The sequence below is a fragment of the Glycine soja genome, chromosome 5 (genome assembly GCF_004193775.1).
Source record: "Glycine soja cultivar W05 chromosome 5, ASM419377v2, whole genome shotgun sequence".
Lineage (NCBI taxonomy): Eukaryota > Viridiplantae > Streptophyta > Magnoliopsida > Fabales > Fabaceae > Glycine > Glycine soja.
Genome location: NC_041006.1, coordinates 37,812,964 through 37,824,721, shown reverse-complemented (window position 1 = coordinate 37,824,721; position 11,758 = coordinate 37,812,964). Strand labels below are relative to the sequence as shown.

The following is an 11,758-nucleotide window of genomic DNA, read 5'->3' as shown; positions in this document are numbered from 1 at the left end:
TAAAACACGTTAAGTAACAAGACAAATATATAGGATAATAAAGTGAACTTCTACGTTAACAATGTCTGAGAATTAACTTGGTATACTACCTATCATTGAAGTGCAGCATTCTGATCAACCCAAGACTATTTTGTTATTAGCTCACTAATGTCTAATATTGGTCTCTCAGCAGTTTTAGATTTGGTCCTCTAGTAATTTAATTCACGAATTTGATTCTTTTATTTTGTAAAATCGTGCGTGTTACACCATGAAAGATGAAATACATTGTTGTTTTCATTGATCAATTAGAACATATCTAATAAGAACATGAGACGTGGCGGTCAATATCATTTGTTAATGGTCTCAGTTGTGGTTTGGAAGACTAATTGTACGATTTTACAAAATAGGAGAATCGAATTCATGAATTAAATCAGTGAGAAACCAAATTCAAAATTAAAGATAAACTCGGGGACTAAATTTACAATTTTGTCAATATTTTACTGCGAACTAAATCTTTTCTTTCCGTTACTTGTGTATCTGTCTAGATGTCATGATCCATTCGAATTCTTTTTCATTCATGATCAAACAATCTTGTACTCATGGACTTAAATTTGTGCAATTTTTTCTTATAAAAAACAGTTTTATTTCTATTCACTCACCCATTACTTTTTCTATACTTTCGCACTGTTTAAAATACTTTAATTTACATTCATAGTTTTATTAATAAAGAAATTATTTATGAGATGAAAAGAGACCCAATATAACTGTAGCATTCATAATGAAACAATATAATCTCTTGAAGAATAATCAAAAATTGATTATTGTTTATTCATAGTATAAAAAAGCAACTTTTTCAACTTATTGTAAGAGTAATTTTAATAAATATCTGTACATATTAAACATTATTAATTCAATCATTAAATTAAAAATTCTTATTCAATAGGTCAAATCTATAAATTTTAATATCATTTAAAAATTATCTGATACTTCATTATATAAATTTAGTGTAATGTATACTTTTAAAAATATAAATGAATGTTGACTATATATAGGAACATATCTAGTGAGAAAGTCATGTTTATATAAAAGTGAGAAGAAGAGTAAATCTGAATTATATAATTATAATGATTAAGATTTAATGTTATGTAAAAAGTTAAAAAATTATGATTTTTTTTATATAAAAAAACTCACGTGATTTATATATTTTGATCTTGATAACTTATAATAAGATTTAATAGTCAATATTTATCATTCTCACTTGTATAATGAAAAAGATTATCTTACTATCGAAAACGTGAGTATCTAATTTTGCAATTTTTGGTATATATGATGTGCGCATGAACTACAATTACAAGAATAAGAAATACCAGGCAACAGACTTCACAATGTTAAAGAAAAGAAATCATATATAAGATCTAGACAAGCCAATTGTGTGGACACCAACAAAAACAAATCTACATATGAATGTTGTTATAGATCATCTAAATAAAATGAATATGGTCTTAATTTATGTGTAAAATCGAATCAATTATACGTAGAACTAGCCACACACCTAGAACGACGATGAGTCAATATCAAAAATAACATCACTAATATACTTGAATACTCAGAACGAAAAAGAGATTATAAGTGAGGGAAATTTTCTTAATACAGGACTAATATCTATGAATATTTGATTTGGTTTCCTGCACCCTTAAAATCAGCTAAACTGTGGGAAAAAGCAATATATATAAGTGTTGTCTTTTCGGATAGAATAGTTTGATTTTGCTTTGGTGCATTGTCCTTTCGTTAAAACCGAGCCATTCAAATGGCTATTCTTAATGTGTGCAAGGATTTGGTGAAAATAAATCTACACGACAAAAAATCAGAGAAAATTGAAGTCAACCTTAAATTGTTATTCAAAGTGTGAACGTCAATAGCAAGAACATAATGCGAACATAATAGTCATTACAAAAACATTACATATATTAACAAAGACAAAGTTATTAAGCTTACCTCCATTAATATAATATTCATTTATCAGAAAATAATATATATATATATATATATATATATATATATATATATATATATATTAATGGGAATAAGCTTAACGATCAATTTAATTTTAATTAACTAAAAATTATATTAATGGGAATAAGCTTAACGATCAATTTTTTTTATTAGTATATGACATTAGACATTTGTTTCTAGTGAATATGAAAAGGACAAAAAAAAAAAAGCCGCAATGATTTTAAGTTTAATTTGAGGATCACAGTTGATATATTCATTCTTATTCTTCTCTACAGGATGATATATTATAATGATTGATTTAAAATTGAATTGGACTGATGGAACCATTCGATGAACTGGTTAGATGATCAGCAAGACCAGAGCCTCAAAGATCCAGTTAAAAACTGAATGTAATGGTCAAGATCGAACTAGTGAAATTGATAAAAACTTTTAATTTATTAAAAAAATCAAATGGTGAGTTTGATTTTAATCTAAAGCTCACAATGATGTTGCGGTAGCATTGTTGTACAACATGAGCACATATCGGTTCCATACCTTCGAAGTAGGTACTTTTGCATAGGTTGACTCCACAACTAATGTAAAAATTGAAAAAATTTAACATTTTGACACACATTTCTACGTGAATTTCATCAATTTTTTTTAAAATTTAATGCTTAGAATAATATGTTGGGAGCTAAAGGAGAAAGAAGAATCTCCTATCATTCTTATGTGCAAATTACTGCCATCGCACAGAACCTTATCATTCATTTGTGTTTTGAGAAAAACCAAAATGGACTACGCACCACATTTTTTAAGAATACCAAAACGAAAAGGTGCAGTGTGCTCGAGTAGAAGAGGTTGGGCCGAGAAGAAAGAGAAAATAAAAAATAAAAAAGAAGCCAAAGGGAAGCACTTTAAATGCAACAGCTAGCGAGCCAAATCAAAATAGATGAATGAGAAGCAGAATCTTAGCCAAAGTAGTTAATCTTTTATACTCCAACAAGTCGCAGAATCCAATCTAATACATACTGAAACCTCGATTCGATAGAATAACAAAAGAAGTAGAAAAACCATTTAGTACGAGAAATTGTATAGTTTTCATAATGCATATTTTTTAATAATGCTCTACATATGATCCACATTACTATATATTCTTAAGACTAGTTTCTTTTTTATTTGCCTCTTTCTCTCTCTTAACATTTGTTCAATAGGAATAAAAACTAATAGCAGCAGATTCCCAATCATCCTCTCCGCTCTATAGGAAACAGCCATAATTGCACCCAACAAACTTTCGCCATACCATTAAAAAAAAATAGAATCCTCTAAGCTACCCACTTCTTGATTGCTTAATCTCTTTTCAACTTAATCTTCCAATTATATAAATCTCCATCAACTTCCCTTCAACCTTTCATGATGAGTAGTTCTTCATGCACAAACTCTTCTGTCAATAGCTTCTACAACTTCCTCACTCAAGGACTCAATGAGCTTCACCAATCCTTCCTCTCCCATGACTTCATGTCAATCCAATTCATTTCAGACGTCTTCTCATCCCTCCAATCCTTCCATTCCCAGTTAACCATTTTGGTCCAAAGGCTTTGCTTGTCAGTTGGAGGAAAATGGCTGAATGAATACATGGATGAAAGCTCAAGGCTTTGGGATATCTGCCATGCATGTATTCAAATCGATCAGCCATTTCTGGAATGGAGAACTATTCCTCAACTGGCTCCAACATAGCTTCCTCAGTGGATGACTACCATCACTTGACTCATATTTGTCAGATTTTATCACTATCAGGTTTGAGAAAACTTACCAGGCATCTATTTCACACTTTTTTAAAATTTAATTTATTCAAATATTTTAATTAAATCGTAGTTGTTATTTTTGTGTGTGCAATAAATCATTACTCACATTTTTAACTCAATAATATAAAAAAATAATAAATAAAAATATTTAAGAATTAAATTATCCTTGATGCAATAACTATTATTAGTGTTTTTATTTTATTTATTTTTGCATCGAGGCATGATACAAGACTTTAAGTCAATTAGTTTTAGATTTTTCATTAATACAAACTTTATAACATTTGAATAATACATTGTAGTATTTCAAGAGATGTTGTTTTCCTAGGCGGTTTCGTACCGAAATTTGTTTACCTTTTCAGAATCTTAAAATATAAATTATGATTTTTATGTTTGGAATACAATTAATATGTCAGAAAATCATCAGACATCAATTTTATCTTGCATTTCTGCAAAAACATTCCTAAAGAAGGAGGCAAAAATCCAACTTTTCTGAGCGAAAAAAAATTTTAATTACATATTTTACATGAATATTTAATTTTCAGGTATTTTACACATTCTCACGAATCATGTTTTTCATGTACGAAAAAAATCCTTCCCTACCAAACACTCCTTAGGAACAATAGGTTGAGAAATTTAATTTCTCATGTTTGGTATGTATTTTAAAAAATAACATTCAAAGGAAAGGATACTGAATACATGGGAAGTGGGAAGAAAGGGGTGGAATGAAAAATTCACAATAGAAAAAAAGTGAGGAGTGGAAAGACAAAAAAATGGGTGGTGGTGGGGGAGGGGTGTGAATACTGAATACATGGGCCATAATATAACACACGTACTGGACTATAGATTGGAAACCAAATAGCCCAAGATGTAACTTCACCGTCGTAGTCACAGAACACTGTTTCACTGTATTACCCCAAAAACCGTAATGAAATGAAAGAAATTTACACTCATCAGCATTATTCATTTCATTTCAGTGTAGTGGTAACGTAACCTTACTTTCTCTTTCGTCGTCCACAACGTAAATTACCATTATAGTCCGTTCGTGCTTCCTCTGTTGTTGTGTTGTTCTGTTGTCTCTTCTCTCTCTCTCTCTCTCTCTCTCTCTCTCTCATCACTGCCATGTTCTTCGAATCCCGATCCCTCCTCTTCCCGCTCCTTTTCTCTCTCTTCCTTGCTTCCGCCTTCGCTTCAGAGTCAGATCACAAGGTAATTCCTCATTCCCCAAATCCTTTTCCCTTCTTTCTTTTCGATCTACAGTCTCTTTGCTGCATTGGGATTTGGATCTGCCTACCGCGTGCGTTTTTAGCTCTTGCTTGCACTCAATTTCAATCTCTTAGCTTCGGATTTTTTTTCACCTAGGTGTCTTTGCAATGTGGGTGTTTTCTGTTCATTGTTTGGCTTTTTCTCTGCTAATTAGATTCAATTTGACTTCTTTGTCCCCTTTTACTAGTTCATGATCTTGGATCATCTGTTTTTTTAAAGGTTATAATAATTAATGCTGAGCTAGTTTTGGGTTTGGAATTAAGCTTCAGGGGTTTTTGAAATACCGAGATGCTGTATTGTGTGACTTGTGACGTGGGAAGAGCTTACATTGTGATTAGGCTTGGGTACCTAGTTTGTTGTTGTTGTGTGCATCAATTGTCATTGAATACATAGAAGGGTCCATTAAGAGATGTGTGAAAAGAGGGTTGGCTGAAATTGGACAGAACAGAAAAGAAATTTTGGTGTTGTTTAGAAGTCTTTGGTTATAATTGTGCTATCTATCTGCACTATTTTCAGTATTGTGAAGATTGATGAGGAGAATTGTCGCCCTATCTGTGTACCCCATTTTTTAGATTCAAAGTTTTTAAAACAAGTTTAACAGTTACTAGTCATATATGCTGTCTGATAATTCTTTTTAGAACTGAAAAGGTTCCGATGAAAAAAAATTGATTTGTAACTAACTGAGTGTGTATGTACTATGTAGGATTCTCTGGGCGTGGTTGTAAATCAAATTCTACCCTAACATAAGAAGTTTTTAATGGTGGATCAGTTTGATTTAGAGTACTTAAGTAATGTTTAAGATCAGTGCATCATCTTATGAGTTGCATGCTTTTTACTCTAATAACATTGTTATCTGGTTCTCTGAATAAAACTGGCTTACTAGACAAAGAGTCTGGATTTTGATTTTCTAACATAAATTTGAGATCGAATTGATGTGGACACTCATTACATGTTTTGCTAGAAGGTTTAAAATATTGAGCTTTAAGCTTTGCCAATGTGTGGTGTCTTAATATTTCTCCCAGAAGACTATCATAGATTATATAATTGATTATCATTCAGTGAACTGAAAATCCGAAATCAAATTATAAATCATGTCAATAACTTAGTATATGTTGTTCTTCTCTTTTTCTTTGCATAGTAGTCAGTTTTATGATTCAATTCATGTATCCTTGCTTTCTCTGTAGATGTGGTTGTCTCCTTCTCAATATCTTTAATCAGTTGTAACGTTTATCCCAACCCCTATACTATATTTGTTATCCCAGAATTTTTCCCCACTGAGCTGGTGAAACAGATTAAAATATGTGTATTTCATCTGTAGTATCAAGTGGTGAACAGCTTCTGTTTTTAAACGGATGTATTTTATTTTGTTGCAGTATCAACATGATGAACAAGTTAACCTTTGGGTGAACAAAGTTGGTCCTTATAACAATCCACAAGAAACATACAACTATTACAGCCTCCCATTTTGTCATCCATCTAGTAGTGCTAGTGCTGCACACAAATGGGGTGGTCTTGGTGAGGTCCTGGGTGGCAATGAGCTCATCGATAGCCAACTTGAAATTAAGTTCCAAAGTATGAAGGTTTCTTTCGTACTATGTATTTAATAGAAGAGCTGTTGGATGGCAAAATGGCTTTAATGCATGCTATTGTTTTCAGGAAATGTGGATAAGACTGTCTTTTGCCAGATAGATCTCGATGAAGCAAAGGTGAAACAGTTCAAGGATGCAATAGAGAATAATTACTGGTTTGAATTCTTCATGGGTATGTTTTGCTTTGTTTGTTTCACTTATTACTATGATAATTGACAACTTATAGAATGATTGTACTTTCAAGAAATGTTGGAAGCTTGCAGAAAATTATTTCTTTGGTCATTACAGTAACATGAAGAATAAAATAAACACAACATCAAAATGTATAGCAGAAGCAACCAGAGAACACCTAAAAATATATGGAAATTTCCAAAATATCTTATGCTTATTCTATATAAAAATATAGTAAAAATTATATTATATATTATGATATTATATATATATATATATATATATATATATATATTAGTATCTTGCAAAAGGGTAATATTGTCATTTACATATATATTTTATATCATCTCCTAATTCACCTCAAACATAGCAAAGGGTAGCATAAATATCGTCTAATAGATTATTTGGTGCACATCAAACATTGAATAGTATAAAAGCTTATTATGGTCTTAGCCTATCCTATTCTTATCCAATTCTTATATTTTATCTTGTCTACCAAACAAGCCCTTATAGTTATTCATAAGCATTCTAGAATACTTTAGTAAGTGTTAATTTCTATATTATAGTCACTATTACAACTGAAAGTATTAAATTAAGAACTGTGTGAAGTAATTTCTTGAGTATTTTTCAATAACTTAGTGTTAATTAATCATCGATATTATTCTGTTTTGATTGTCATAATGTTGTGACTTGTGAGGATTTGTTCCAAAGGATGATCTTCCTTGTATGCTTTTAATTAAATAATTTAATAATTATTAAATTCTCTTTCTTTTTTAACTGAATTACTTACTAGCATCTGTTCTTATTTCTTTTGGTCTGCTATGTGATGCACTAAACACAAGTTCAGATGATCTACCTTTGTGGGGTATGTCCAGAACTGCCTCTTCTTCTTTCTCTTTATTTGATATGATTTTGTAGTTTTGTACTTCACATGTTAGTCATTTATCTAACACTTCCTTTTTCATTTTAAGGATATGTTGGTGAGTTACATCCTGATAAGAACAGTGATAATGGCAAGCATGTCATTTACACACACAAAAACATTATTGTTAAATACAACAATGATCAGGTTAGAAGTTATTTAAATATCTTATGCTATCTTATGACAGGTTATGGAATCCTTGAAGTTTCATATTAAGGTCTGTTTCCTTGCAGATTATTCATGTTAATCTCACTCAGGATATCCCAAAGCCTTTGGAAGTAGGAAAACATTTGGACATGACATATTCTGTCAAATGGGATTCTACCAATGTCACTTTCGGGCGTCGCTTTGATGTCTACCTGGACCATCCTTTCTTTGAGCATCAGGTACAGCTTTGCTTTTAAAATTGAAATGGTGTTGTTTATGGTTTGGTGAATTGCTATGTATTCATCCATGTTGGTCCTACCATAGCTCTGCCACTGAGAATTTTGCTCCTTTGTTTTCTTTTTCCCTAGATTCATTGGTTCTCCATTTTTAACTCTTTCATGATGGTCATCTTCCTTACTGGTTTGGTGTCAATGATATTGATGCGAACTCTGAGAAATGACTATGCAAAGTATGCTCGGGAAGATGATGATTTGGAAAGTCTGGTGATGGTTTCGTGACTTTTATCTTAATTATTTGTGGAATATGAATCCTTTCTTACTAGATAAAGCATTGTGGTTCTAATTGTTGAATATTTGGTCATTTCTTCCATGCTTACAGGAGAGAGATGTTAGTGAAGAATCTGGCTGGAAACTTGTGCATGGTGATGTTTTTCGGCCTCCTCGCAACTTAGTTATTCTTTCAGCTGTTGTTGGCACTGGTGCTCAACTTGCGTTGCTGGTTCTTCTTGTCGTCTTGTTGGCTATTGTTGGGATGTTGTATGTTGGGTATGTGCATAACCTTCAACTGACTGAAACATAAGTTTGAATAATGAATTCATTGGAACCTAGTTGCGTACTAATGTTACTAAATGTAATAAGCATGTGGCAGTGCTTGCACAGTTGGCTATTTCTACTTCATACTAGTTGGAACACTTTGTGTTGTTTGTTCCTTTCTCTTTCGTTGATTATCATGTAAGTTTCCTTAATTGCTTGTCTCAGGCGAGGAGCCATTGTCACTACTTTCATTGTGTGTTATGCTCTCACATCTTTCATTTCTGGTTATGTGAGTGGGGGGATGTACTCACGAAATGGGGGTAAGTATCTTCTTTAATTTTCTGTATATTCGCTCCAAGTATGTTTGGGTGGCTTTGTCTCAGTCTTCTCTTTTTGGTTTTGAATGATTATGCAACTAATTTTTATGTTTGTTAGGTAAACACTGGATTAAATCCATGATCCTTACAGCTTCTCTGTTCCCATTCATGTGCTTTGGAATTGGATTTATATTAAACACAATCGCTATATTCTATGGGTCTCTAGCAGCAATTCCATTTGGCACAATGGTGGTTGTATTTGTCATTTGGGCTTTCATCTCTTTCCCCCTAGCACTTCTTGGCACAGTTGTTGGAAGAAACTGGAGTGGTGCTCTGAATAATCCCTGTCGTGTAAAGACTATTCCTCGTCCCATTCCTGAAAAGAAGTGGTACCTTACACCCTCTGTGGTTTCTCTGATGGGAGGACTGCTACCCTTTGGCAGCATATTCATTGAAATGTATTTTGTATTCACTTCCTTCTGGAATTACAAGGTGAATCACAGCACTACTATGACTTGTTTCTGTGATAAAGTTTCTTTTTCACTTATTGGTTTGGTTATAAAAGTTATTCGCATGTCATAAGAGCAGAGCATTATCAAGGAAAATAATCCTTGAAACTGGTCTTTTTAAGTAAAAAAATGTGTATATTTTAGTGGAAGCCAGGTGAACCTTCACATTGGCTTATATATTTTTTCTCTCTTTGGCATACAGGTGTACTATGTGTATGGCTTTATGCTGCTAGTCTTTCTGATTCTTATCATCGTTACCGTTTGTGTGACAATTGTGGGGACATACTTTTTGTTAAATGCTGAGAACTACCACTGGCAATGGACTTCTTTCTTTTCAGCTGCCTCAACAGCTGTTTATGTGTATTTGTACTCAATATACTACTTCTATGTGAAGACGAAGATGTCAGGCTTCTTCCAGACCAGCTTTTATTTTGGATACACTTTGATGTTTTCTCTTGGACTAGGAATTCTATGTGGTAAGTCTTCTTCAATTTGATTTAGATTTTCACCCTGCTTATGTGATTGGATATCTTATCGTGTGCTGATTAAGCCCCACTTCTTTCTATTGTCCTGAATTGGGTTATAATTTATCTTTAAATGTGCAGGAGCTGTGGGTTTTCTTGGTTCAAATTTGTTCGTGAGGAGGATCTACAGAAACATCAAGTGCGATTAAGGTTTTCTGAGTCAGACCTGAGCACTTCCATAGGTTTGTTGCTGAAGACAATAAATTTTTGGAGGAAGCCTCTGGTCATGTGTGGGGAACCTAACAATGTTTACAGGTAGAATCCACAGGGTTTTGAGAATGAGGATGTATTATTTTTCTATATTGGGGAAGCCCTGAGATTCTTTCCCCGGCTGTAATTGATTGTCTTCATAATTTTAGATAAGTAGTACAATATTCAACTCTTGTGGTTACTGTTTCATCCCCTTATAAAATAGGGGTCCCTTGAAGGACTGATGTCTAATTCCCCAACATGGGTTTCAACTATTCAATATATGTAAAGAGGGGATGAAGTCTCGGAAATGAATTTTGTATGAACATCTGAATATCATTCTTATCTGCTTCCTTAACTTTTAAATGATAAATAATGTTTGTAGTGTCTTCACCGTTTAGTTTATTATTTTAAGATTAACAATGGTTCGACCTCGTTGCTGCCGCGACAACTAGAGTTGCTATCTGAACTTTGTGGAGCTCATATGTATGTAATTCCCTACCTGTTACTGAAATGGAGTTTTGAAAACCATTCAAGTAGATAAACCTCTTGCATCCAATGGCTATAAACTTGTTTCAGAACCATACAAAAAACTTGTTCCATTTGAACATTTATGATATAAGGGCTGTGCCAACCACAATCTGAGTGGTGATAGAAGAGATAATAAAGCAACGCGTACAACGCTGCCACGTGGCAGATAGGGTTGGATGCGTGCCAACCACAATCTGAGTGGTGATAAAGGAGAAAATAAAGCAACGCGTACAACGCTGCCAAGTGGCAGATAGGGTTGGATGCAACTTCAGGTCGTTACGTGTTGCAAACACACTACTTCCACAAGCTCACACCCTTAATAAGTTGTCACAAAACACAAACCTAGTGCATAGCATATTCCAGTGTTTTTCATTTCATCGTGCATTCAATGGCCACCACAGCAGCTCTATCCGGAACCATGGTGAGCACCTCCTTCATGAGGAGGCAACCTATGACCACCACAAGCCTAAAGACATTCCCCAACGTTGGTGAAGCTCTTTTTGGTCTGAAAAGTGGACGAGGTGGTCGTGTCACTTGCATGGCCTCGTACAAGGTGAAGCTCATAACCCCAGAAGGAGAAGTGGAGTTTGAATGCCCAGATGATGTTTTCATTGTTGACAAGGCAGAGGACGAAGGCATTGAACTTCCCTACTCGTGCAGGGCCGGTTCTTGCGTTTCCTGTGTTGGCAAAATTGTGGAAGGTAACGTGGACCAGTCAGATGGTAGCTTCCTTGATGATGAGCAAATAGATAGTGGCTGGGTTCTCACCTGTGTTGCTCAACCTAGGTCAGACGTTGTCATTGAGACACACAAGGAGGGAGAGATCGAATGATCAATATATATATATATGATGTAATCTTATCCATTGCTGTTCTAATTCTATCTATATCTTGGATTTTTTATTTTGTTATAGTGATTTGGCATATTTGTGACAAATAGTGAGTTTATTACTTTTGTCATATTTGTGAAAACAAGTGAAATTGTTGCACCTTAATTCATTAGTTTGGTGATGCTTTTCTTACTGTTTATGCACAATAGTTTTTCTTGATC

General features: G+C 33.5%; 2 protein-coding genes across 3 annotated transcripts; both read left to right on the top strand.

Annotated features, from left to right (window-relative positions):
- Window positions 1-4,717: 4,717 nt before the first annotated feature.
- On the top strand, window positions 4,718-10,550 carry LOC114413023 (transmembrane 9 superfamily member 1-like). 2 transcript variants are annotated; one of them, XM_028377174.1, is made up of 12 exons: window positions 4,718-4,979; window positions 6,410-6,608; window positions 6,693-6,797; window positions 7,644-7,661; window positions 7,768-7,865; window positions 7,952-8,104; window positions 8,234-8,359; window positions 8,484-8,650; window positions 8,864-8,958; window positions 9,074-9,447; window positions 9,667-9,940; window positions 10,070-10,550. In XM_028377174.1, exons 1-12 carry the CDS (start codon window positions 4,893-4,895, stop codon window positions 10,135-10,137), a joined length of 1,764 nt encoding a protein of 587 aa, XP_028232975.1. In that variant the 5' UTR covers window positions 4,718-4,892; the 3' UTR covers window positions 10,138-10,550. The 2 variants fall into 2 exon arrangements, with proteins under 2 accessions (XP_028232975.1, XP_028232974.1); XM_028377173.1 differs by having other exon boundaries at window positions 4,719-4,979; window positions 8,234-8,368.
- Window positions 10,551-10,626: 76 nt separating this feature from the next.
- LOC114413025 (ferredoxin-A-like) lies at window positions 10,627-11,756 on the top strand. Its single transcript, XM_028377175.1, has one exon. It carries the CDS (start codon window positions 11,097-11,099, stop codon window positions 11,538-11,540), a length of 444 nt encoding a protein of 147 aa, XP_028232976.1. The 5' UTR covers window positions 10,627-11,096; the 3' UTR covers window positions 11,541-11,756.
- The last annotated feature ends 2 nt before the right edge of the window (window positions 11,757-11,758 follow it).